Genomic DNA, 27,203 nt, shown 5'->3' on the forward strand with positions numbered 1-27,203 from the left:
TTTAAGAGTAGTATCAGAAATGTCAGAAACACCCAGCTCTCTTTCTCTGTTAGACCCAGCTGATCAAGGCAGATGGCTGTCCACCATTTAATATAGTTTCAATAGATTTTAACCCACAGGGAATTAAAGTCTGACCTCCCTTTCACAGCAGAGGTAGAGGACTGATTGTAACAATCCCAATTGGTAGACTGAGGGGGCAGTAGTGGATGTAAAGTCAACTTTTGTCACTTTCATCCAGAAGCTAAAAAATGGTGGACAACAAACCTCTAGATCAGTGGTCTTCATCTTGTCTAACCACAGGACCCAAATCTGTGAATTGTGTTCTCCGATGGTGAGTGAGATCAAGATCACGGTGCATTATCACCACCTACTGGGTTGGGAGTGGTAATAAACAAACCCACTACTGCTAGCACACTGCAGGAAACGCATCCTTTAAAATACAATACAGATCACAACCCCCTCCTGGAAAAAGCTCTGCAGCACACCTGTCGTCATTTTTAGGTACTAATTTGAAAAATTAGCCTGGCATCAGCTGCTTGAATTTCAGGATGTGCTGGCTTTTTTAGTCACCTATGATGGGAAATGGAGAGTCTTTGTGTTTTTTGACATTTCTTGGGACCAAAAAAAAATCTAATAAAATGACTAAGTTAAAAGCAAAACTAAAAAGGTAGGTCAACTGGTCCAAAACTCTGCAGCCCGCATCATCACCAGAACCCCTTCCTTTCACCACATCACCCCCGTCCTCCAGCAGCTCCACTGGCTACCGGTCAAACTCAGAATCAATTTCCAAATCCTCCTTTACACATTCAAGGCCATCCACAACCTCTCCCCCCCGTACCCGTCTGATCTCTTCCACATCGTCACCCCCTCTCGCTCCCTCGGGTCTTCCTCCTCTCTCCACCTCTCTGTCCCCCATGCCCGTCTCAGCACCATGGGGAGCAGAGCTTTCAGTCGCTCTGCTCCCCAACTCTGGAACTCACTCCCACCAGACATCCGAAACTCTGACTCACAACCCCTCTTCAAATCAAAACTCAAAACCCTGCTTCATTTCCACTGCTTCATTTTAAACTTGGTGTTACTTTGCTTTTTGTTTTCATTTATTTTATTGTGTTTTTTTATTTATTGTGTTTTAATCTGTCTGTAAAGCGACCTTGAGTGCTTTGAAAGGTGCTTCTAAATAAAATGTATTATTATTATAGCAGTTTTATTTCACCATACTTTATTTACTTCTTTATTATCTAGCTCAAATTTGAGTCACTTTTTTAAATGTAATTATTTATTTACTTACTTATTTTAAGTATAGCATCTTATTTTCTTTTAATGGTTTGATATCTTAGTGTTTTATTATCTTATTAAATTATTTCATTTTGGTGTGTTTAATTTCCTGTGTTGAGTTTTAACATCTTATTTTACCTCCAGTGTTTCCTCACCAAGATATCATGAGAGCGTTTCCTCAATTCGTTCAGCAACTTCTTTTTTATTTTTCATTTATTAATTTATTGTATTTTTATGATTATTATTATTGTTGCATATATTGTGTTCTTAACTTTAGGATTGTGGGCTAGGGTTGGGATTAGGATGGGGGGGGGGTCTTTATTTTCATTTCTATATCTTTCTTCTTTCAATTTATTCTTCATTGTTTTTATTCACAGCACTTTGTGTTACAATGTCATTGTATGAAAAGCTCTTTATAAATAAAGTCTGATTGATTGATTGTTTGATAGTGCCGTCTAAATTAACATGTTAATGATGAAACTCAATTAGTGGATAACTGAATTCAAATAATAAATCATTAATTGCAGAATACTTACAGAAACTGGACAAATATAGATATAAAAAAAGAAAAGGTAACTGTTTAATATGTATATAAAATGTTGTTTTTTAGTCTACAGTGGCTTGTCTCTGTCCAGCAGCTCCAATCTGCACACCGTTAAAAGGAATTCTAACCTGCAGTGAGTCCAATAAATCAGCAAATAAAGAAAACAAGTTGAAGTGGTTGTAAAAAAACTGATTTAATAGTAAGACTGCTGGTGGCAGTGGGTGATCTCCAACTATATACACACAACGCACAATAATCAACATCTTCTGATCACAACTACACACAACAACACATCTGTTTCATAGTCCGTATCTTCAAGTCCCACAGGGATGATAAAGACAGAAGAAGCTGATGTCTCATTTCAGTTTTCAGAAAGAAAATAAAAAAACCTTTACACCTTCAGGGTCCATAAATAAAAACATGCTATATTCTATAAAAATGACAAAACAATGTACAGACATTATGACAGTTTAGTTCAAAGCAACAGTTCTTTTTTGATAACTGGATGTGTAAAAAAGGTTTCAGATGTAGGGCACTGTCTGCAGCAGATTCTACTCATTCTACTCCTGAGATCCTGCTTTACAAAAAACATTGAAACACACCTCAGTAGTTCCTCTCCAACACCACTGTGGGCCGCAGGTCCTGCAGCTGCTTCAACATGGGCGTGGAGAACCTTGAAAAAGCTTTGTCCAGGATTATCTTCACCCGATTTAGAGACTTTAATTTTGAACGGTTGCTGAACTTGACACAGGTTTCTTTGCTGGACAGACCCAAAACCTTCCTGCACATTTCAGGATCAACAATCGCCCTCGTCAAAGGAATTTCACATTTCGTTGACTGACTGAGGAACTGCAAGAACGACATCTCAAATCCCATGGGTTTAAAAGTGGCCATTGAGGTACTCTGTTCAGTCCTCTCCTCCTGTGTTACTGCAGGGGAGGAGGAGTTGGATTCGTCGTCCTTGCTGTAAACCACAGCGACCTTACTCAGTCGTGGGATTTTCTTGCGTTTTGCAATTTTTCCGATCAGTTTTCGAGGGCGTCCACGTTTACGTTTGACCGCCAGAGAGCTGTCCGAGCTCGCACCGTTGGACATTTTGTTGTCAAAGAAGGCAGAAGGTAATCCTGCTGCGGTCCTTTTACGCAAGTAAGGCTTTGAGTGTCCATTTTCCCCCGCTTCCTGGACGGCGTCTGCTGGCATCTCGCTGTCGGACACGTCAGAGGTGTTGTCAGATTTGGAATCATCGCTCCGCATCGGGCGGTACTTGTGCTTGGCGAACTTCTTGCAGAATATAAAATGACTTCTCTGCAGTTCAAGGTATTTCTCTGAGAGTCCGTGTCCAATGTAATGTTTGACTATGTTCCGCTCTGATTTCACCACTGTGTCACAACCTTTGATCATACAGGGGTACTGTAACGGGAACTTCTTGGTGCACATTGCAGATGCCTCCACTTTGGTTTTCAAGGAGGGTTTCCCATATGTGGTCCAGTGACTGGTTTTGGACTTGCTGAATCTCTTTGCGTCTCTTGCCCTCTGTAGGAACTTTTTATTGCTCTCGATGTTTTCCTTCCCGTTACTCGTCTTTGTAAGTTGGTAGAGCAGAGTCTTAGTTTTCGGTTTAATCCCATCCCTCCTCATCTGTTGACCCTTTAGTTTCATCTGGTACCAGTCGTTATGCTTCTTCATGACGTGTCTCAGCATGTTTGACTTTGTTGCATATGCAAGTTCACAGCCTTCAATTTCACACTTGAATAAGTTGAGTAATTGTTCTGGTTTGGTTAACTTCATATCTTTATGCTGATCTTTGACGTGCCCGATGTATCTCCAGAAAGAAGTGAAGTTTGTCTCGCATCCCTGGTGGCCACAAGTAAACCTGCCCAGCTTGGTGTGGGACACAAGATTGCCGACCTTTTCCAGGCTGAACTCGTGCAGCTGAAGATAGTGCTGCAAGAGGTGGGGGACTTCTTGGAAAACTCTGGAGCAGTCTTTAACTTGACATCTGAATTCAGAAATTTGAGGGATCTCTGGCTCTGGATTTTCCTCTTCATGGTCTGTTTTTTCATCCAGTTCCTCACTCTCGTCCTGGTCTTGGTCCTTGTTGACTTCCAACGCTGACAAAGCAGACTGGTGAACAGCCCGGTAGTGGAGGATCAGATTGTGCTGGATGGCGAAGGCTGCCATGCAGCCTTGATGGACGCAGCGGTAAGGTTTGTACGGACTCAAGGCATCTTTAGAGTTTGGCTTCTTCTCTTTTGCCTTCTTGGGAGTCTCCATGTTTGGTTTAACTACCGGCTGCCTGATGATGGCGGGTGATTTTGATGGGCATTTACGTTGTTGAGTTTCTGGGGGGGAATACTCCTGTTTAATGTTCTCTGGGTTTTTACCAAGACGCCAGTTTTGAACAACAGCACTCCTAGCCTCTCTGCGCTTCAGATCTAGTTCTTCGACTTCCTTGGATGATAGTTTGTGTATCGACTGATAGTGAGTGCGAAGGTTTGAGTTGCGAGTAAATCTTTTGCTACATTTCTCACACTTGTAAGGAGCATATTCACCGTATCTCTTTTTGACCACATTGACCATATCGAGGGTGTAGTTGTGGCATTTAGAGAGGTGTTTCCAGAGAGCTTCACCTGACAGGGTATTGAAAGGACAGTTCTCACAAGCAAATGGTTTCACTAAGTTTGATGTTGTTGGGCTGCAAATGCCAACCCCTACCGGTGCTGCCGGTTTGTTTGTGTTATTGCTGATTTGTTGCACTGAAGCTGCCATTTGATCTGGTATTTCTCTCACCAAGTTTAACCTTTCAAATGCTGTTTGAATTTCTAACATCATGAGTTGCTGGCTCGCAGATAACTGTGTGGGCTCGAAGTCTGCTTCATTGGCCACAACCCCTGAAGGGATCACTATCTCCTGCTGCAGGCTGGGGGTCTCTCTGAAACCAGTGAAGCTCTGTGTGTTTAATAATTCTTCAATTTTGTCAGAGGCCCCTTGGATGAGAAGAGAGTTTTCTTGAATAAATTGTTCCTCACTCTTTAAATCATGATACATGTGATTAAAGCCAGAGTTATTAGAGGGGCTGCACATGGGGTCAAACAGCTTTGAACTGGTGTTGGGGTCAGTGCTGTTTGAATAACACATGTGGTTCCTACGTTGAAGGTCACCTGCCAAAATCTGCTCGCGCAGCCTCTTTTTCACGTCCTGCTCATGTGCCTTCCTTTGTGTTTCAGCATGTGTTCCACTTGTTGTTGCTTGACTAAGCAGTCCATCGGGTAACTGTGGTTTCATCATTGGGTTTGAATCTGTATTTGCCATCTGTATGTCAGAACCAGAGTTGTACCCCTCGCTGTTGTTTGTGGAAACACTTCCGGGGACTGCAGCTAAAGGATTTTCTGTGAGAATTTGAGAAAGAAGAGGGTCAGGGAATTCACCCCCGACAAATGCATCAATGCTTGGCTGAGAATAGCAGGCTGTACTGTAGGAATTCTCTAGTCTCTTTGGCTGGACATTTTCAGTATGCTGTATCACTGAACTCCCTGGTAAACGTTCACCTGCTCCATAGAGGCCACAGGGGTTTTGAAGTAGTGTTTTTGGAGCAGATGCGTGCACACAAAGTTCAGCCATGTTGGCATCAGACATGATTTGTTTCAGAAGGTCATCGCTTGACTCGTCATTCCCATATATGGGCAAACTATTCTGTGGATAGTTAGGAGCGGGGTAATCCTTGGCGGCTGCTGATCCATTGGTTACTGCCTGATGGGGCTTCTCTTGAAAAGCAGGGACAGGATTATAAGACAACGGTTGCTGTGCATCGCCAACTGTTTGATCGGAATTAAGAAGGCCAAGAAAAGATGCTGGCAGGTCTGCGTTCAGCACAGACTCGTCGTGAGGTTTACAGATGGTACGCTTAGACAAATGGCCACCGAGGGACTTGGGGCTACTAAATTCTCTAAAACACCTGCAGCAAACAAACTTCCCATCCCTAAGGATAGCTGGCCATTTGGTCCTCCCTCTCTTTTTGGCCTTTTGGTTATCAGGACCGTTGTCAGACATGCTGGGGCCGTTCTGAGGTTGGTTGGTATGGACATTTTGGCTGATGCTGCCTGGAGGAGGAAAGTGGGACTGCCCACTTTGCACTGATTTCATTTTATCTGGTACCCTGGAACTGGAGATAACACTGCTTTGCATCAGTGATGTCTGCAACAACTCTTGTTGGGACACTTGCTTAGAAACATCTGCATACATGGGCTGAACTGACTGGCACCCATTTTCCACAACTGGTGGCTGCAGAGACTTTCCTGGTCTGTTCATAGCTGATTCAATCACAGAGCAAGAAGGGACACTGAGCGGCAGAGCAGCACTTGCAGAATTGACCGGTGGCATCCCTTGCATACCAGGTGGATAGACTTGGGAGGGGCCACAGTTTTGAATAGGCCCACTTCCAGGAGCTGATTGCCAGTTTTGACTACCTGAAACTTGGGGCTGTGCAGGTATTGGATTCGTGTCACGCCCAAGCTGGGAGAGAACAATAGGATTTAAAACGTTTTGCATCAAGAGTGAAGCGTTCTGGTTGTGGGAAGAGGACTGAAGAGGATGTACAGATGGAAACTTTGTACTTGCCCCCATGTTAGTGTACGGAGGTGATTGGATAACGTTCTGCCTCTGAACTGCAGGGACCTGAACTTGGTTGAACTGCTTGTTCTGCAGTGATGCTGGACTGGGTTGTTTAACTGGAACAAAGGTTACCTTAATGTCAGTTCGGTTAACTTTCCACTGCTCAAAGAAATCTGAGTGAAATGCTTTCATGTGTTTGGTGACGTTTCTGTAAGAGCTGTAGTTCCTCGTACAAGTTTCAAATACACAGTGGAACCGCTCTCTCTGTCCGGGGGGTATGCCTGTGCTGGAGGAGGACGTCACTGAGTTCTCTGGTCTGTTCACAGTATGTGTCTGTGGGATAACTGTTGGAGGGAGTGGTTGCGCCATCACTGGCAATATGGAGTTTTGGATCTGTGGAGGTGTCGACATGTTGGCACCACACACTGCGCCCTGCTGCCGTGCTGACGGTGAAACGCTAACAGAGTTGTAACCCACAGGTCCGGGTTTTACAGTGTTGTGGAAAATTTGTGGCTGGCTTTGTGAGACCTTCGAGTTAAATAAATGTGACGGATTACCTACATTAGCTGCAAACTGAGGTATTGGTTGATGCTGTTGAGGTGGCCTCATATAATCCATAGAATGACCACCGGGACTCTCCCTGCTCCCATAAGTGTCAGACAAGTGGGGATTCACAGGCTGGATTACAGAGTTACTTAAACTCTGAGTCTGACTGGCTGGGAAAAGGTGATTTGGGAGTTCATTGTTGACTCTGTATTGACCCGAAGTTTCCGCGGGTCCTTGTGAAGATTTCAGCAAACTCTCAATGGACACTGGCTGCTTTGCTTGATCATGATTAACAGGACTCTGACTGTTCCACATTTCTTGGGAATTGTCTTGGTGACTGGGAGTGTGATTTTTGAGCATTTGTTCAATAAGTGAAGGCTTCTTGATTTGTGGGATCAGGGGCTCAGTAGATGGGCGTTCCTTCTTCACAGGGGCATGTTCCTCCTTTTTAGGGACATGTTCCTCCTTCACAGGGGCATATTCCTCCTTCTTAGGGGCATGTTCCTCCCAGTGCATATCCAGCTGCTGCTGTGAATGAAAAACCTTCCCACAGTCCACTATTTTGCAGGTGAAAGTTTTATAATGCTGCGCCTCGTGGTCGTAGAGTTTGAAGGCCTCGTTAAAAATTTTGCCACAATTTAAAAACATGCACCTCGCCTTAAAGCCAGTGTGTGTTTTCTTGTGTACGATGAGCTCGGCGTTGGACAAGAAACTGGCCTTACAGTTGAGCTGTATGCAGATGTAAGGCCTAACACCACAGTGAACCTGTAAATGGTCGTTAAGATGGGTGACACTAACAAAGTGGCGGCGGCAGTACTGACACACAACCTTCTTACTCTGCATCTCGAGGAATATCTTAGCCTCCTCGTTGTCCCCGTGACCTTTAACATGTGCAATGAGGTTTTTGAAAAATTTGTAGCTTCTTCTACAATTTCCAACCGGACACACATTGTCCTCACTACACACCACGTTACACTGAGCCACACTGCCCTTAACATTTTTCATCAGCCCGCCATTTTTCCCAACAGAATAAGAGCTTTCGTTAAGTCTGTTTTCTCCCTTTGCATTAAACGCTGCGATAACAGGAGCAGCCGTTTTAGGATCAGACAGTTTCTTGTTGGTTTTGATTGCACCCAGCCTTTCTTTGCATGATTGCTTCACATGTGACGCTACATGTGGGATCAATGTTTCTTTTGAGGTAAAGGTTTGAGCACATATAGGGCAGCTGTATACTCCCCCGCTCAGGTGAGTCTGTGCATGACGAACGATTCTGTGCCCCAGAAACTCTTTGTCACACAGCACACAGTACTGCATGTACGCCTGCCAGTTTCTGAACCGGGCGGATATGAATCCTTTCTCTCTCAGTTTCTTCATCTCTCGGTTCTTTTGTTTCTTGTCTGAAACATCTTTTAGTTTATATGTGCCGCTTTCTAAGTGGTCTGGGTCATTATTAAACTCCTGACTGAAGTAGTCTTCCTCTTCCTCAGGATCCTCAGTATCATTAAGCAAATCAATGGATGAAACGATAGAAGCTTCTTCACCCATCAGGGCCAGACAGTTACGCTTTAGTGTTTTCCAGTCCAAGAACTCAGGGTCGAAAGGCCACTGGGTTTTAAAAACCAACAAGAGCTCGCAGCGCAGCGAGTTGGGAACAGGCATGTTCTCCTCCTCTAGCTTCTGATCTGGTTCATTGTAAAGAGTCTCCACAGCGTAGTACGAGTCCACGGTGGGCTCCAAAAGGAACTCTGTCAGCTGACATGCTCTCTTGATCTCCAGGTCACTGGGTAGCAAACAGGAGATGGTTTTACACACAGTGGCCTTGGTGCCTCCATCCTCTGCAGACATCCGCAAGGCCCTTATGCACAGTTCGATGCACACCCGCAGTCCAACGCTGTCCATCTGCAAAATACAGGAAGAAGGAATATTTACAAGGTGCTCAACAAGTGAAGCACATGGCTGCACATCCTCTGGGTACACTCTACAAACCAAGTCTGAAGACTCTTAGTGTTTATTTCTAACCAGGTTAACAGCAGAGCTTCCTTCCTCTCCAAAACAAAAAGAACCTGGAGGTTAAGAATCAGTGGAAAAAACAACAACTGTACAGTCTCAGGTTTTAAATCTGTATATCCCATTTGTCCATCAGCCCAGCTTTGGCTAACTTAACCTCACTAGTTAAAAATACATCCAATTAAAAGAAGGCCGCAAGGTGGCTTCAACACAAAAAGTAAAAGTAAAGGAAGCCTCATCTATTATTAATTTTTACCATACTGAAGGAAAAAAATTCATGATCTTTTCGAGGGCCACACATATTGATTTAAGAACACTCATCACTTTTAATGCAGGCACCAATATAGAAAGGCTAAAGGTTTATAAATATCTCGGCATCTGGATTGACGAGAGAGTTTCTTTTAAAAGTCATAGTTTAAAATTGTCCAGTAAACTTCAACAAAAGATAGTTTTTTTCTACAGGAACAAATCCTGTTTTCCTCTCCACTGTAGGAAAACCCTGGTAGAGGCAACTTTTACTATCAGTACTTGATTATGGTGACATGCTTCAGCCTCCACCTTAAAACCTCTTGATGCCATTTTTCACTCTGCACTGAGAGTTATTATCAGTGATAATTATAATACTCATCACTGCATCCATTACAATAAGGTGGGATGGTCTTCTCTGACTGAAAGGTGTGATTTACACTCATACCTCTTTATTTATAAAGCGCTTGTTGGGATGCTACCGTCATATTTATCACCCATGCTAGTTTGGTCCTCTGGAGCACAACACACAAGGTCAACTAATATGCTTACTCTCCAGGTTCCCAGAGTTCATTCAGGGCTGAGAAGATCTGCTTTTGGCTTTTTTGCACCATCTGCATGGAAGTCCCTTCAAAGCACTTTAAAATTGAATGCTCTGGTTTCTTTTAGTCACTTAAAAATATTAGTTTTAAACTTTTTAACCTCTGACCACCTGTTTTAACTGACTTTGTGTTAACATTCATTTTTAATTGTTGTCTGTTTTTAATTGATCATCATTCTTTTAAGGTTTTATCTTTTATTTGCTTATGCATTTTAAAGGTGACATATCATGCAAAATTGACTTTTTAATGGTTCTCTACCTGAAATATGTGTCCCTGGCATGTCTACAAACTCCCCGAGAATGAAAAAAATCCATTCTGCCCGTTTTGATTTCTTCACCTTTCTGTAAATGTGTGTGAAACGAGCCGTTTCAGACTTCCGTGTTTTTGTTACATCACAACAATATCCGGTCTGTCACGGAGTCAGAGCTCGGAGCTTGTTCAGCCCATAGACTGTATAAAATAATACTGAATCCCCCCTCCGTTTTTCATTACCTGCACAAATATGTGCTAACAAGGAGCTTAGGAGGGAGGCATGCTAGTTGTAGGCTGTCTTAATAAACACAAAGGTCGGTTTAACTCCCCACGTCTGCAGATTTGAAGATCTAGTGGATGATTTTTATTTATCATGGATAAGTGCTAGCGCTAGTTAGCATAGCCACATAGCTACACTTTCGTAGCTGTAGCTGTGTACCAAGACACACGTCGACATACTGACAAATAAAACAACAAGAAACACTAAATCTGTGACCAATCCTTCAGAAAAGGTCCCGCTGCCTTTCTGTTAGAGGTCGGTTTTACTCCCCACGTCTGCAGATTTGAAGATCTAGTGGATGATTTTTATTTATCATGGATAAGTGCTAGCGCTAGTTAGCATAGCCACATAGCTACATGTTCGTAGCTGTAGCTGTAGCCGTGTACCAAGACACACGTCTACATACTGATAAATAAAACAACAAGAAACACTAAATCTGTGACAAATCCTTCAGAAAGGTCCTGCTACAGGCGCCTCTCCGTCAGGATCAGATTCTGGATCAGATTCAGAGGGTTGAAGTAACGCGATCTATGAGCAGCCGTGTATATTCAGCCAACATGTAAACATTAGATCAACGTGCTGGAGAGCAGAGGCACATCCACTTCCTGAGGGGGCGTGGTCAGAGAGAAAACAGACCGTTCTGAGGAGGACTGAAGAAGAGAGGTTTTCAGGCATGCCAAAATCTGATTTCAAAGTGTTTTTTTGAGCATAAACTTTAAAGACATGTTTTGGGGACCTCTTAGACCAATATATATTGATGAAAAAAGCGTGATATGTCACCTTTAATGTTTCTTTTAAATGCTCAACGTCATTGTAAATGAGAGCTTTGCTCAATGATTTTCAAGTTTAAATAAAGAAAATTATATTATCTTTCTCGTTCATGCTTTCAACCTAGTCATTGTTTTTATTCTATGCAGTGTACAAAGAAACACCCATTTTACCTTTAGTGCATCAAAGGCTTAGACCTGAGAAATGGTTTTGAAACCTGTACATTTTTCTCCTTTGTGGAGAAAAGAAGCAGTAGTCAGCTCAGGTTCAGTACTCTCTTAATACTTAAAATAAAGCAAACTACACAAAAATGTTTCTCCATGCCATGAACTGTCGAGTACAAAAGCCAATTCATCTACACTACCAGTTGTAGATTAATACTGAAGACATCAAAACTATGAAAACTATTCAATAATTCCATATATGTTCTTTCATAGTTTTGATGTCTTCAGTATTAATCTACAGTGTTTTCAATCATTAAAATAAATACAAACCCTTGAATGAGAAGGTGTGTCCAAACTTTTGACTGGCAGTGTACCAAAACTTAAGCATTGCTTAAATATAAAATACTAGAAACATGATTCAGCAGAAATCAGAGTGAAATGTTGAAATTTGTTTTGGAAAATAATTTTGTGAATAAAATAATAATATATAAATAGAATATTAAGTGGTGAGGATATACTTTGTACCACCGTTAGCCCATACTCTGACGTTATTGGAAGAGTTTTTGATTACTGACCTCTGATTGGATGACTTTGATGAGGAACAGGATGTGGTAGACCGTTTTGGACAGTAAGGACATCTGACGGCATCTGTCGAGGAAGGCCTGCTCTGACGGCTCCAGTCGCTTCAGCAGTTTACTCCAGAACAGTGTGAGCTCCCTGGATCACAAGAAATGAATTCAATGCACATACTTATTATTTATGAGTAATGTTACTTATTGAGCTACGTAGACTCACAGCAGTAATTACCTAACAAAAGTCCAAATGTAGTGTGGGAGCTGTCTTAATGTTCGTTTGTTTTATTCAGACTGGATAAACATGTAGGCTGATTCTGCTTCAAAATGAAACATAGTTTCTCACTATCACTTTAATTTCAACCAAGAAAAAATACCTGTTACATCATCATTTTAAAGTTACAAGTAATGCCGTTAGTTACGATAAAAGTCTGTTTACTCAAGCACATGAACTTAAATATTTCCTTGTTGGACAAAAGCACCGACTTGTTCGTGATCCGGTACAGACAGAATCTCTTTGTTTAGTTAGTAAGTCTCCTCTGTAGGATGGAAGGTAAGGCAGTTTGTGTTTCCTCACCAGGCACAGTATGTATCTGCTTGCAGAAGCTGTCGGGTCAGGAAGGCTGTACATAAGCTGAAAGCTGCCTTCTCATCTCCATCGGACTCCAGGTTGCAGATCATCTCTAATGCATCACGGCAATCCTCCTTTGAAAGCTGCAAAGAGGAATCAGTACAGTGAGATTGTTTCACAATAATACAACTTCAATATCCGTTTAATGAAACACGAGAGCTTCATCATGCTGTCAGTCTCACAGTTCAATGGGAGGTGTGGTCTGCCATCATGTGGTTGAAAAACTTATGACAGGAAAAGAAGGACTGAAGGGAGAAGAGTTTTCAGGATACCAGAATGGTTAACTCTGTTATTCTAGATTTCAAACAAGCGGCAACTTCCGGTCTAAAAATATGAAGCCAATGCGGAAGTGTTAAAAACTGCAGTACCTCGAGTGTCCGCTTGAGGCTGGCTCCAGAAGTACCAGAAACCACATACACACCCATTCAAAGAGCCGATCTTTACAGCAGAAATGAACCTGTTTACAGCCTGGTACAAAAGACGAGTGTAGACTGGATAATTTCTGGATGGGCACACACTGTACGGGGGGTGAATTTTTTCATAACACGGCAATTTCAAAGATATTCAGATTGCTAGTTTTCCATTATGAGAGGCACAGCTGACTTGACTGACAGGTGGGAACCATAGACTGTATAAAATATGGACGTAGTATCTGTGACGTCACCCATCTGTTCCTGAGAGCTGTTTTGAAGCAAATCGACGGCAGCAGCCATATTGGTAATGCGGAACTCAACTAGGCAGAGTGTGACGTAGTGTGAGTCTCTTAGCCAATGGCTGTGTGTTCCCGACCAGGAGTCACGTCAGTCATGTCCTTATTTGGGCAAAACTCATAATCTTAATATCTTCTTAACCGTCACGTTAGAAAAAAAATCACCCCCCGTACAGTGTGTGCCATTAGAGAGATTAGCGTTGTAGGGCCAAGCCGTTTTTTGAACCAGGCTGTAAACATGTTTATTAATGCTGCAAAGATCGTCTTTTTCCCATTCATATCTATGTGGTTTCCGGTGTTTCTGCAGCCAGCCTCAAGCGGATTTTCGATGTATTGCAGTTTATAGCACTTCCGCATTGGCTTCATCGTTTGAGACCGGAGTTTGCTGCTTGGTGGGAACACTGTAGCTGTAAGCTAGGAGGCTCAAAGCCCGCCTCTTTACGTCACAGTAGCTCAACAGAAGTTATGTTGACTTCAGGATTTCCAATATGGCTGCTGCTGTCGATTGGCCTCAAAACAGCGCTTCAGTAACTGTTGGGTAACGTCACGGATACTACTTCCATTTATTATACAGTCTATGATTTCCAACCTGTACACAGTGTTCATATAGAGAGAAACTCTGAGACAGACCATATTTAACACCATAAATACTAATGACAATTAAAATAAATACAATTTAAAAATAAATAAATGTATAAACCAGGTAACCTATTTCCTCTGAATTAGTATTGATCCAGAGGAGGTGTGTTGGTGTGTGTACGTGCAGAGAGTACTCTGTATCTGTATTCTCTAATGTTCTTATTGATTTGACAAATTTAATTCAATTGGCCTCAATCATTGTGCTGTAATGTGAAGCTCCCTGTCAACAGTGTGCAGTCGGGACAAACAGAAAATGTATAAACACCAGGAGCCATCACTGTCTCTCTTATGCTCTTTGTTTGCAACATGAATAGGGCTGAATGATATATCGTTATCGTATCGATATCGGGATATGAACATTCAAGATATTCATTTAGCAAAATCAAAGATATCAACAAGATTTTCCCCGCTCCACCTGCACACACGCTTGCCCTTACATGTACAGCTAAGGCCAGCCAACCACAAACCTCATTTCATGCTTGCCGTTGATTGACAGCTGAAGCCAGCCGAAGCCAACCAATGACAATCATCAGAGGGAGGGCGCGAGGGAGACGGAGACACACACTCACACATACACTACACACAGCTGGGAAACCAAAAGAGAAACTTAAGAGACATTTTTCAGAAAATCGTTCGGACGCTGGACAAACGTTACAAAATACCATCCCGAACATGTTTTAATCAAGTGGCCATTCCCAAACTCCACAACGAATGTAAAATGAAAGTTTACTCCAAGCTCTGTGGAATCGATCATTTTGCCACAACCATGGACCTGTGGTCGAGCCGGACTACTGAACCTTACATCAGTTTAACGGTCCATTCTCTAATAACAAAGACCCGATGTCTGCAGACGTCCTTCTTCCCTGGGGAGCATACTGAGATAATATAGCACATGAGATGAGAGGTGCATTAACGGACTGCGATTTGAAGGAGGACCAACAGGTTTGCGTGAACAACGATAACGCATACAACATGATAAAGGCTTTGGAGGTGAATGGCTGGACGCGGCTTCAGGGCTTTGGACACAGGCTGCACCTGGTGATAGGTACGTTTAACTATGTTTACTGTAATAACTTTGTTTAGAAGAGGGAGGGATTTAGAGACAGGGTGTGTGTGTGTGTGTGTGTGTGTGTGTGTGTGTGTGTGTGTGTGTGTGTGAGAAAGCGAAAGAAAGGGGGGGAGAGAGAGAGAGAGAGAGAGAGAGAGAGAGAGAGAGAACAATCTGCATTAATAAGTGGTTATTTAGCTGTGTTGTAATATATTTATGTATTATTTTGTAAATCTATTTTCTCTAGAAAATGCAGTGAAAGGTGACAACCAGATCAGCCATGCAACAGTGTGCAAAAAGTTGGTGTGCCACTTCTCACACAGCTGGAAAAGGAGAGTGGCATTTGGCAAGCCCAGAAGCGCCTCAATTGTTAAAGCAGAGCTGCAGTAAAGTGTTTGATTTCTTCTTAATTTATTGGTGAATTTATGTTAATGTTGATGACTGACAGAGTTCTCATCAATAAAACTGCTGTTTCCACATCCTTTTGTATTTTGATGTTTTTATTTTTCTGAAAAATGCTTAGTTTTCACTGAACCCACAGTCAGATTCTAGACTGAAACACTTCCTCAGTGGTCCCTCAGAAGCTCCTGTTATGCATGATAAGTATGATCTAGGGGTGTGCGGTAAACCGGTATCGTCACCGTCACCGGTATAATATGTTGCCACGAAATAGATTTTGCAATACCGTAATTACCGCGGTAAAGCGTTGTTTTCACATAATTTGGGCCACGTAGTTGAATGTGGGAGATTTACTCAAAGTGAACGAGCATACACTTTTAAGGCCGGTGACACCAAGTCACTGACGTCGCTTACTAGAGGAAGTAAACATTTACCAGCGTGCCAAAACACTGAGCCGGCGAGCCAAAACACCGCTGATCTGTGGTCCGTCCAGCCGCACCACCACGCCAGCCACACAATACACTATGTTGATAATGACTGGAATCTGCGCAGCACATGCCTCCTAACATATTTTTTCCCCGACGAGCACACAGGTGAAATAATTGCTCCGATCCTGGCTCTGATTCATTCATTCCTCAGCCTCTCTTTTTCCTTCTCTCTGCTCTCTGTCACTCACACACACTCGCACGCACGCACATCTCCCTCACCAAATCACAAGCCTGCTATGCTGGTCAGCACATTCCATGACATCACGTAAAACTGAACATCAACTAATTAACTGACATCATAACTAATTAATAACTAACCCTAGCAAACACCAAACAACCAATCCGTTACAATACAGAGCTGAACAGTTCCTAAATGACTTCTCTGTGTTAGGTGACATGCTTTTAGCAAGTTCTGCCAACATACTGTGAACTGGAAAAGTAAAAATAAGTGTGACGACCACTTGTCCTCCAAAAGCCATGTGAAAAACAGTGTTGCATCAATACATTTAAGGATTTCATTAACGGACATTTTATTCACTCACACAAAAAGCACACACTATATGGTGGTAAAAAAAGTGTAAAGAGTAAAAAACAGAATTATAAAAAATTTAAAAACAGAATTTGGAAAAAATAAAATGGATTTCATAGGGCACCAGGCATTAAAGCTGGGGTTGGTAATCAGATTTAGATACACTTTTTGTCATACTGGTTAAAATGATCTTTATGTCCTGATGGCAATCATTACATGATGTGTTCCTAAAAAAGAGTGAAAAAAAGCTGCTATCTACAGACGGAGTAAACCTGGGAAAACACCAACCAATCACCGTTTTTTGGCTCCCCAAATTTTAAACCAATCAAATCCCGTCCAGCCGTTCTGCCCTCCTCCTGCGCGTACATTTCCCCGGCGTTCACTCCTCTGAGTCCCCGTCTCCTGCCTCTACTTCCCCTGACTCTATTTTCTGCCCCTCTCGCTCGTCCTCGGGCCTGTCCCCTCTGACCTGATGAGGTGCTTTGCTCAGGACTGTAGTCCGGATCAGAGTCTAAAAAGCTCTCACCAGCAAGCAGAATAATTAATGACATTCAGTAAGTCCTACAGAAAATATATATTTATTGTAGCGTCCGTCCGGACGCTGTAGTGATGACGAGCCGATTGGTGAACACGTTGAGCTTTAATAACCGGTCACTGTTGGCCGTGATCACGCCAACCAACAAAACAACAATCAATGTTTGAATGAATGAAGGACTTCTCCTCTTGTCTCTCCTCTCTCCCACTCACACACTCTACACCTCTCCTGATGCCTTCACTGACCGTCAACACTGTAGGAATTAAGAACATCTACACTGAACAGGTTTAACAAACAGTAGAGCTGTTACAGTATTATATATGTGTTATAACTTTTCTCCTGATATCGTGTCACCAGTACAACTGGATAATGCTAGCATGATAGTTGTGAGTACTAACAGCAGCCATGTTTGTTTGTGTTTTTAACTTTCACTATGATAATGTTTTGTTGAGGACAGGTTTTGAATCAGTCACGATCATATGGTCGAGAATCAGCGGCGCTCGTGCATGTGAGCGGGGGGGCGTCGTTTTGGAGGAGCTCCGAGGGAGGAGGGGAGGGGTTAGACGGAGTCATGAGGAAAAGCTACATTCAAATTCATGCTGGTTTTCCAAGACTACCAACCCTAGCTTTAAGTTGTGAATTTAATTGCTCAACCTTTAATGATTATACACCATAGTTTTATTACTCAATTTGTTAATTCTGTCTTTGCCTGGTTCTACTTGACTTGAAAGACTAAATGAATAAAGTATAGCAACTCTTCCAAAAGCACATTGTGGCCAAGGCCTTTTTCTAACATTATTATTAGACATTTTCCACCTGCTAGGATGTGTACAAGGCAAGGCAAGGCCACTCTATTTGTATAGCGCATACACGAGGGCAACTCAATGTGCTTAACATTAAAACATTAAAAGCATTGTATACATTCAGACAAACATAAAAGAACACAATTAAACGGCGTACACTCAAAACACAGAACAAAAAGAGCCAGAATCATGTTTTGAAAAGACTACCCCATTTCATGTTGGAAAATCGTGATTATAATACCGTTATCGCGATATGAAGGAAAAATACCGTGATATAAATTTTAGGTCATAACGCCCACCACTAGTATGATCCTCCATGTACGCATTAACTGTACAGTTGTTAGTTTTGAGAATACATGAAATGTTAAAACTTGGTGTAGAAAAAAAAAAGTGTGATCCTCCATTTGTCTCTCTTCTGCTTCGTCTTTAACTAGAGCTGGGCGATGTTGAAAAAGATGTTATCAAGATGAAATATTTCATATCAGTGGATATCAATAAATATCAAATCATTATTCCATTTAAATATAAAGTCAGATTTCTGCTCCTGAGTGAAAGTTGAAGAAACCAGACGGTTTGTTAGTTTATATCTGGTTTTAGTTTTCTGATGAACTTCTTGAATCCATCATTTCTGACGGTGAAGACAGGAAGCAGGTCTTTAATGTAAGATGAGATTTTTGTGAAGTTTTAGTTTGTAAATTCTTATTTTTCTCAGGTTGAGGTTATTTGCATAATTTGATTACATTTACAACAAAGATAAATAAAATTGAGTTCTGTGTGTCAGTTTTCAATTCAATTCAAAAACTTTATTAATTCTCGAAAAGAATAATGGTAATCAAATTATTGCCCAGCCCTATTTCTAACCATTGCATGTTCTACAGCCGCTCACTAAATACAAAACATGCATGACCTTTACTAGTTTGTCTTTTTTTAAAAACAATCTTCTGAATATTACACTCAATTTCTACAAAGTCTGTCCTGCTAAATGCTGCACACTACACCACACACTGTACCTTTAAGTGGGAGTTACTGCAAAGATCACAGAATGACTTTGCTTACAAAGAGGTTTGTTGAGCACATGTTTAGCATAACGTGATTATAAGTCAGATAGACACCAATTATCACCAGCAGGTAGATGCATTTTCAAATGGAGGAATACATGTGTGCCCTGTGCTGCTCTCTAAGGGGTTAATCCAAACTAATCTAAAAAACCAAAACAAATAAAAACAGGCATTTGATAAGCTGATTGCTTGTCATGTCTTGGCAGCAGAACCGACAAAACCTGTTTTCAGATTGTACAAATCTGTCAATGAGGTATTTCACTTCTGTGAGTTTGTATTGTTCTCCAGATTGTATCAGAAGTTTGACTGTAAATAAAACCACCAGCCGAGAATAAATGCCAGTGCATGCTGGACTAATACAGATGTTTTGATTTATTCTATTCTTTTTTGTCAGGCAGAATCACGTGCAGCTTTTTATCATTTTATATTTCTATATTTTATGTTTTGGATCTTTTGATTTTTTAATGATTTTTTCTTTTGTTTGTTTTTCTTTCAATTTATCTTATTTATCTTCCTTTTTATCTCTGTCACTTCTTTTTGCTGTAACCTCCCTGCAGTTTTTTTACTTAAACTTTTAGTTGTTGTCTTCCTCATATTTCTCTTTTATTGTCTTTTAGTTTCTTTCTTACTTGTAAAGCACTTTGAAACCCTGTTTTGATAAGTTCTACATAATTATTAATGATTATTATTATCATTATTCTGACAGTCAGAGAAACCCTGATCCTCACTTACAGCTAAGATTAATAATAAACTAATACAGGTGATGCAAGATGAAAATCTGCTTGCTAAAGAGCAGTTCCAGTTATTTAAAGTCTACTTATATCCTACATAGGTGAAAGGTCTCACATAACACAGCCATGTTGTAAAATTACTGCCATCTGCTTGACTGAACAAACATAATGAATATTCTAGAAGTTATGTTCACAGTCTTTAAGCACCAGTGACACTTTGCCGATATTTAAGTTTCTGATCATGTTGAGGAGATGCACTCACCACTTCCATCAGCTGATCCTGATCTGAGGTAGCACTGAGGCAGACGAGGTACATCTGTTTGAAGGATCCGCTCCCTTGGAAGGTGGCACACTGGGAGCAAGTCTTGGCCAGCAGAGCAGCTTTCTCCAGCTGACCGTCCTTCATCAGCTGCTTCACTCTCATCTCCGACAACACCAGGCCCTCCTGCACCAGAAACGCCTCAACTGAAAGACAAAGGGAGTATTGAGAAGAGGCGTTGCATTTAAGATTTTCGATACACTTTGATTCAATGTCTTCAACATGTGCAACACCAGAGCAGTGATCGTTTCCACGTTTGTTACCATCATAACTAGGGATGTCCTGATCCCGATCTCGACTATCAGATCGGAACGTCCGCTGTCACTGAACACATTTTGCAGCTGAAGGCGCGAGTAATTGAGCGCTCTGAGTTCGCTTAACCGTGTATACATGAGAAACTAATAAATGGGACATTGATGTAGAACTCAAGCCATGATTTACATTTTATTGTAGAACTCACATGAGCACCGCCAGACACATTACAGAAAAACATCAGCTCTACGCACCCTACAGTAACTCTCCAGGGACATATGGTTCAAAAAGGTGAAATAAGTAAAGTATTTCTGATTCTGATTCTGATTGTGAGAGCCTCAGATTTAAGTGTGCTGTAATGAAGCACACCAGTTTCTTGGTCTCATACAGCAGAGCTTGTAAACATATGAGTTTTACAACAATGCTAGCTGGATTAAGTTAAATGGAATTAACATAAGACATATTTTAGTTATTTTTTGAATGACTTATTTTTGTTAAAGGAAAAAAATAAACAGCGTAGAGCTCAACTCTCTTATCTCTTGTGCTACTATTATCTCGGCAAACACAAGTATCAGATCGGGACTCGGTATCGTCAAATGTTGAATATTAAAAAATCAGATCGGGATCGGGGGCCAAAAAAACTGATCCGGACATCCCTCATCATAACACCGGTGCAGCCAAGTGTTTCATCTCTCCCCATCCTGAATCATGTAACAATTCACTGTGTAAAAAAGGAACAAAGTGTTTTTTACACAGCGTCATGCTTTGTGAGGACAATTATCTAGTTCCTTTTTAGCACTTCAGAGTTACGTGTCAGATGTGGACTTAAAGAAGAACTAAACTAAAGAACTAAGAATGTAGAAGAACTCATTTCAGGTATTTAATGACATGCTTAAAAATAATGGTGTGCAGACAGGAGAGCAGAGCACAGCTTGCAATGTTCAGCAATCTAACATGTACACTTTCAAACCCTACCAGTCAATACAGCACTAGTTTCAGAAACAACAACATAAACTGTCGCTGTTCAAACTGTCTTTTATTCTTCTTCTGAACTCACAGAAAACAGGGGACAAGGCTACACTGAAAAGGTCATGAAACTGGCATTCTCCCTCAGCAGAGTCTGTTAATCTGACAACACAGCACACAGGGCTTCCCACAGAGGAGAGGACTCTTACTTTATGTTTGTGTGCAGAGAAGTGAGGAGAGAAAAAAGATAACATACCTTCATTTCAAGTAGAGATGTTAACAGTTAATTGAGTATAATTTAATTGATACTTGATTCATTTAATTTCGTTCAGCTATCAGGGAGGTGTTTTAAGTTTAAAGCATTATTTCAGAATCAGCTGACAGAAGGTGTTGCTCACAGCGGAGACGTTAAGCTGGGGGCTGCAGCTGAGTGACAGGTCTCCACGAGCGCTTTTTTTCTCCACTGCCAGACTGATTATCACCCGGTTGCGCTCCCGGCTGACACCTGACCATGTACACATGCTTATTTTTCTCAATAAAAACTAGTAGACAGTAAACTGGACACTGTGAGTCTAGAATATGTTTCAGTTCAGTTCCCTTGTTGCAGTAAATCCACATGTTGTAGTCTGAGCCTTCACTTTGTATGACTCTGTGTCCGCTGAGATTATTTTTACGAGCCTGCTCCACACGTTGATATTCAGGGTGTTTAACATTTTATATGCCTCAATATGATCTGTAGCTATTCAATAATGTCAGTTCTGTACATAGTTATGTGTGTTGTGCAGGAAAATTAGATTCAGGGGAAAAACGCACCGGGCATTGTTTTTGACATGGACAACATCTACGTTTTGATGACTAATGATTAATCAATAACTAGTCGTTAACACTTTCAAAGATCGATCATGGAGAATACTGAAAATTTACATCCCTAAGGCGTTTTTCAACCGGAGGGACTCTACCCCTCAACTATGGGCGTTTCGACTGGAGGAATCAGGGTCTAAATTTAGTTCAGGGTTAGATAATCTCCCCCCTAAAAAGCCACTGCTTGGGGGGGTAGTACTTTTCAAAGGTCCCGGGACTTTCAGTGGGCAGGGCCTGCATTGCTGAACGTTTCTGATTGGTAGATCACCTTCAGCGTTTTTATTCCGCCTGCCGTCCACAATAACATCACACACATCTGTGATTCACTTGATTTCTCTTTCTTTCATTAGTTTTTATTTGTTCTATCTTTTTTGTATGTGTGTGTACTTTTCAAAAGAAGAAGCTGTGATTCATTTGATTTAGCAGCTTGTAACAGTAGTCTTCTCTCAGCCCACCGCAAGTGCGTCTCTCCTGGTGTTACAGTTTTAAAAGTGACCCTGTAAACTGGAGACCTTGGTCGAAATGCACCTCTAATTTTAAATAACCTGAAAATCGTCACATTACGAACTCACCTTGTTCAGTTGGTGGGTTTTCATTGGACAGAAGGCCTTGGAGGACCCTGTTGGTCCAAACACCGTCATACTGGCCCAGAGCAGACAGCAGGGACAGCTGAGTGATGCCACTCTCCTGCAGCTTACTGGACGCAAACTGTACACAACAGGAACACAACAACAACAACTTCAAGACACAACATGAAGAGTGAGTCTGTTTTATCTTACTATGAAATGCAGGCTTATGAAAAGGTTGTCAGTGAATTATATTCTGTTTATTTCAGTCTGAAGTGATAGGTCTATTTTTTTTAAGGAAAGGGGATGTATTTACTCAGTGTTATTGCTCCTAATAATGTATTGCTGTATCAAATGAAACAATGGGCTTGTATGTTGAAGGTTTGCTCTGTTAAGGTGTGCAAAACTTCAATTAAACAAACATTCACAACATTTCACAATCACATTTTTTCTTTTGGTATGAGAGTCGTTATCTGTACCTGTACACATGACTTCAATTCCTTCCACAAATCTCCTGGAAGGTCCTCCTTCAGGGAGAGCAACAGCTCCACAAAACTCCTACAGAAGAAACCAATCAGAAAAATCATAACATTAATCTCCATCTTCATCAGACCACCTTGATGGTTTCAAGAACTTGGATTGAATGTCGTGCACATTAGGGCTAAATCAAATCTTCAATTAATCACAGGTTTGAGCTCCAGTAGTACTTACAGTGACAGCCTCTCGACCACAAGGGGAACACTCTCACACTGCAGGGAGAGATGTGGAGAGGCCTGGGCGTAGCTCAGCAGGGCGACTATGTACACTTCCACCAGTGGTAAAGGCTCTTCTTCTATCCTCCACCTGCCGGCGTACTCCAGCAGCGTCTAGCAGAAGGAACCAGAATCAATAGATTACTAAAAAACCTTTAAGTGGAGGTCGGTCGATTAGTTCAATCAATTAATCTTTGCTGAAAGGGCATTTTACAGAGTACCAATTCTGCTTAAATGACTCATGACTTTCTAGCCTTTATCTCAAGAATGAACATTCCTGTTTCCATAAGTTAAGAAAGTGTCCCGTTTGACTGAGATTATTTGTATTAATTTATTTTCTTTAAGACAACAAAGACCAACTCTGAGCTACCGGGGGAATAACCCCATAAAAAAGTCTGACTAAAGCAGTCTGATCAGTCAGGGGTTATTGAGACTGTCAAGCTTTTCTTACTCGGCATGCACTGTCATGGTCAACATGTTTAACTCATGCATAAATAAAGACTTCAGTTACATCACAGTAGTCATGTCCATTATTCACACCATGTATGTAGGGCTGGGCGATAATTCCATAACAATAACAGTGTTTCCCCTAGGTTTACAGCCTTGGGGAATTGTCAACATTTCACTCTATCAACACTTTTGCTTTTGTAATATCATAGGTTAAATGATGTAGCCTGCAAAATAGTCGAAAGAAAACATTCTTCATGTGACCACTATATCTGATTCTGTTGATTCAAATAAGAATGTCATGAACGCAAAATACAGGTCTGCATTGCACTTTTACGATGGTCCCTGAATGCACCTGTGCTCATGACAGACAGTCAGCTCACAGCACTCTTTGATGCCAAGGAGTTGATCAAAACTTACTAAGTGTGTCTCATGTTTCACCAAACTGGATTAAATCAAGCTCTGGACGCGGAGCTTTTTGCGGTAATGGCGGCAAAAACGCCAAACATCAAATATTAAACAGACGTCCCCCGGTTGTGTCTTTGTCACTAACGCACACCGGGGGGTAAAAATCCTCAATGAAGAGGAGACTGGTTCATAAAGCACACCTGCTGTAGGTAGAGACCAAGCTAACACTGAGCCCCTCAGATAATAAGTCAGCCTGTCACAGGAATGCATAGCTTTCATTTCTGAAGATTAGACGCACAGCGAGGAAAAATATGAACTCTTAATGTCCAACGGTCCGCCACTAAAGTTTTCATTATCAGTATTCAGTGTATAATCAGTGATGCACTTAAGCTCGTCATAGTCTTGTTTTAGTCTTGAAAAACCGAGTTGTAGATGAACATTGATCGTATCATTGTGCTGTGATGTGTGTATGTGAGCGCACGTGTTTGTGTGTCTGTGTGCGCATCGGGGCAGAACTCTGCCATGTGATACAGAGAGCAGATGATCATAATGACATCCCATCATGTAAATAAGATCAATAACATAAGGATGTTTAGTCTGTTTAATAAAAGAACAAGTTTAAGACCTGATCTATAAGAGAGGTAACCCTGAATTACTTCTGCTGTGATCTGGCGCTATATAGAAAATACAATTAACTGAACTTCCAAGGGGGGCGGCTGCCGCTGTTGGGGGGGCACCCCGCCCCCCCAGTATAATGGTAGGGGAAATACTGAATAATTATCGTGATCTCATTTTTCTCAATATAAATAAAACCAAAGTTCGATAAAATTCAATATTTTTAATCTGATTACACCAGCCCACTGGAAGGGAGGGGATGCTGATGTGCCTTAGACGCCAGTTGCCACCCAACATTAGACAGTAGAAGAAAATGGCATTGAACAGCCAATAGTGTCGCAGGATGAGAGGTAGGCGGGGCTAATAGACATTTGGAGCAGAATGAAAACGCAGCTGAAACAAGCGACACTGAAGAAAACTGAAGTCCTAGCAGCTCAAAGCAGTTAGTCTGACACTGTGCTGACTCTGAGTTAACTATTAACTTCATACACTTCATTAAATATACTTTCAGGATGTGGGTAAAGGAAGAGCACAGAGACAACTTCTGCTGAGCATTTCTAACGTTTAATGTCCACCGTGACCATAACACAACTGAACACTGAATAACAGTGATGCATTCACTAGGGATGGGAAATTATATTCGAATATTCGTCCACTTTTTAAAAAAATTAGTTACTTTGAATATTTTCTCATTTTATAAGTACAATTTTTCATCATTTTTACCGCTGCCTGGTTGTAGTACGGTATTCCCGCCAGACGGTGGCTACAGAGCGTGTTACAGAAGAATGGTAACTGCATTAAATAGCAAAAGAAGAAGAAAGCATTTGCGGTGATTTTCTCCATTTCTGAATCTCACACTTCAACACACGTATGTCCAGAGACTGAGCATGGCTGTAAAATGTAAACACACACGCTACCCTGCGTCACAGACATAAAGATCAGGACGGACCCTGTCAGTGCCCACTGCTCACAGCACCTCGTCCTGCTGGTTAACGCGACTGGACGAATAGGCGAAAATAATAATGTACAAACTAAAACTTCACTAAAATCTCATCTTACATTAAAGACCTGCTTCCTGTTAGCATCGTCAGAAATGATGGATTCAAGAAGTTCATCAGAAAACTAAATCCAGATACAAACTAACAAACTGTCTTCAGCTTTCACTCAGGAGCAAAAATCTGACTTTACATTTAAATGAAAAAATGATTTGATATTTATCGTGATAATTATTGATATCCACTCATTTGAAAAATGTTATTGTGATAACATCTTTTTAAATATTGCCCAGCTCTACATTTATGTCAATACTATACCGTTTATATTCAAGGCTTAGAATTAACATTTTTACTTGGTAGCAATAGTTAAAAGCTAAAGCTAGGAGCACCAACAGAAATGTAGGAACATCGCAACAACAATACACATGGGTTTATACTGGATTTGAAACATTGTTTCCAGGCTCTCTGTCCCTCCTTTATCCATCTCTTCACTGAGGCGGAGGTTTAACCAATTTCAAGTTAAGACTGTCTGGCTGAAGTTTGTTTTTCATAAAGAAATATTAAAAATAGGCTGCAAAATAAACTGCAAATTATGTTGTCTCAGTTTAAGTGTAGGGGAAGATCCCTTCAATGTTCATTGTTGAACAAGTTTTAACTCAGAGCTGTAATAATCACAAGGAGGATTATCTCCCCCCCCCCCCCGGTTGTGCTTCGCCTGTCTTTTATAAAGAACAGAGGCATAGTGGTGGGGAAAGTTGTTCTGCCTCTGATCTTCCCTCAGACGTAATAAAAGAGACGGATCGGGGGAAGGAAAGTGGTAATGTGTAGCCTCGGACTGAGAGGGCAGAAGCAGACTGTGTGTATGTGCATGTCTGAGTATGTCTATGTGGCATTTCAACAATGTGTTTACAAGCCGTGCCTTTGCTCTTCTACAACGCCGTAATGAGATGTGAAATCCGACACACTGACTCCAATATTATGCTGTTTCAGGGTGTGTGAGGACAAAGACATGGTGAGGGCAGAACTGTCTCCTGCTCTCTGAAACACACAGACCCAGGAATTAAAACCAGTTCAATGAAGCTGTCGGGTTCAAAGTCTGTTTCTCAAATGCTTTTCACGATCAGAGCAGTCAAGTGTTAACTTTGGCAGCTATTTTAGATTTAGTCTTAGTCTTTAGACGAACATTCCTGCTAGCTTTAGTCTTTGATTTTTGCCAAAACATTTTCTCTATTTAAAATAATTCATGTAGTCGATCAGATGTCTGTATCAGGGTTGTACCAAGAGTTAAAATTATCAAATGTCGCTCTTTTAACACTTTTGCTTTTATAATATCTTAAGTTAAATAATTCAGCCTGTCCCAGCTAAAAAGTCAACAGAAAACATTCTTGATGTGAGCATGATGCCTATATTTTGATTCTCTTCATTTAAATAACAGCGCCCCCCGCCCCCCTTGGAAGATCAGTTATTTGTATTTTCTATATAGCGCCAGATCACAGCAGAAGTAATTCAGGGTTACCTCTCTTATAGATCAGGTCTTAAACTTGTTCTTTTATTAAACAGACTAAACATCCTGATGTTATTTATC

General features: G+C 41.3%; 1 protein-coding gene across 1 annotated transcript in view; it reads right to left on the reverse strand.

The window, feature by feature from the left end:
- Positions 1-1,993: 1,993 nt before the first annotated feature.
- Positions 1,994-27,203, reverse strand: part of znf292b (zinc finger protein 292b) — a 29,560-nt gene continuing 4,350 nt past the window's right edge. The window contains exons 2-8 of the mRNA XM_034699161.1: positions 23,113-23,267; positions 22,881-22,959; positions 22,408-22,543; positions 19,700-19,902; positions 12,445-12,581; positions 11,871-12,012; positions 1,994-8,875 (exon numbers count right to left, since the gene is read on the reverse strand). Coding sequence (XP_034555052.1) covers positions 2,423-8,875; positions 11,871-12,012; positions 12,445-12,581; positions 19,700-19,902; positions 22,408-22,543; positions 22,881-22,959; positions 23,113-23,267 — 7,305 coding nt within the window. The 3' untranslated portion in view covers positions 1,994-2,422. The remainder of the gene's footprint in view (positions 8,876-11,870; positions 12,013-12,444; positions 12,582-19,699; positions 19,903-22,407; positions 22,544-22,880; positions 22,960-23,112; positions 23,268-27,203) is intronic.

Source organism: Notolabrus celidotus, chromosome 13 (assembly GCF_009762535.1).
Source record: "Notolabrus celidotus isolate fNotCel1 chromosome 13, fNotCel1.pri, whole genome shotgun sequence".
Classification (NCBI taxonomy): domain Eukaryota; kingdom Metazoa; phylum Chordata; class Actinopteri; order Labriformes; family Labridae; genus Notolabrus; species Notolabrus celidotus.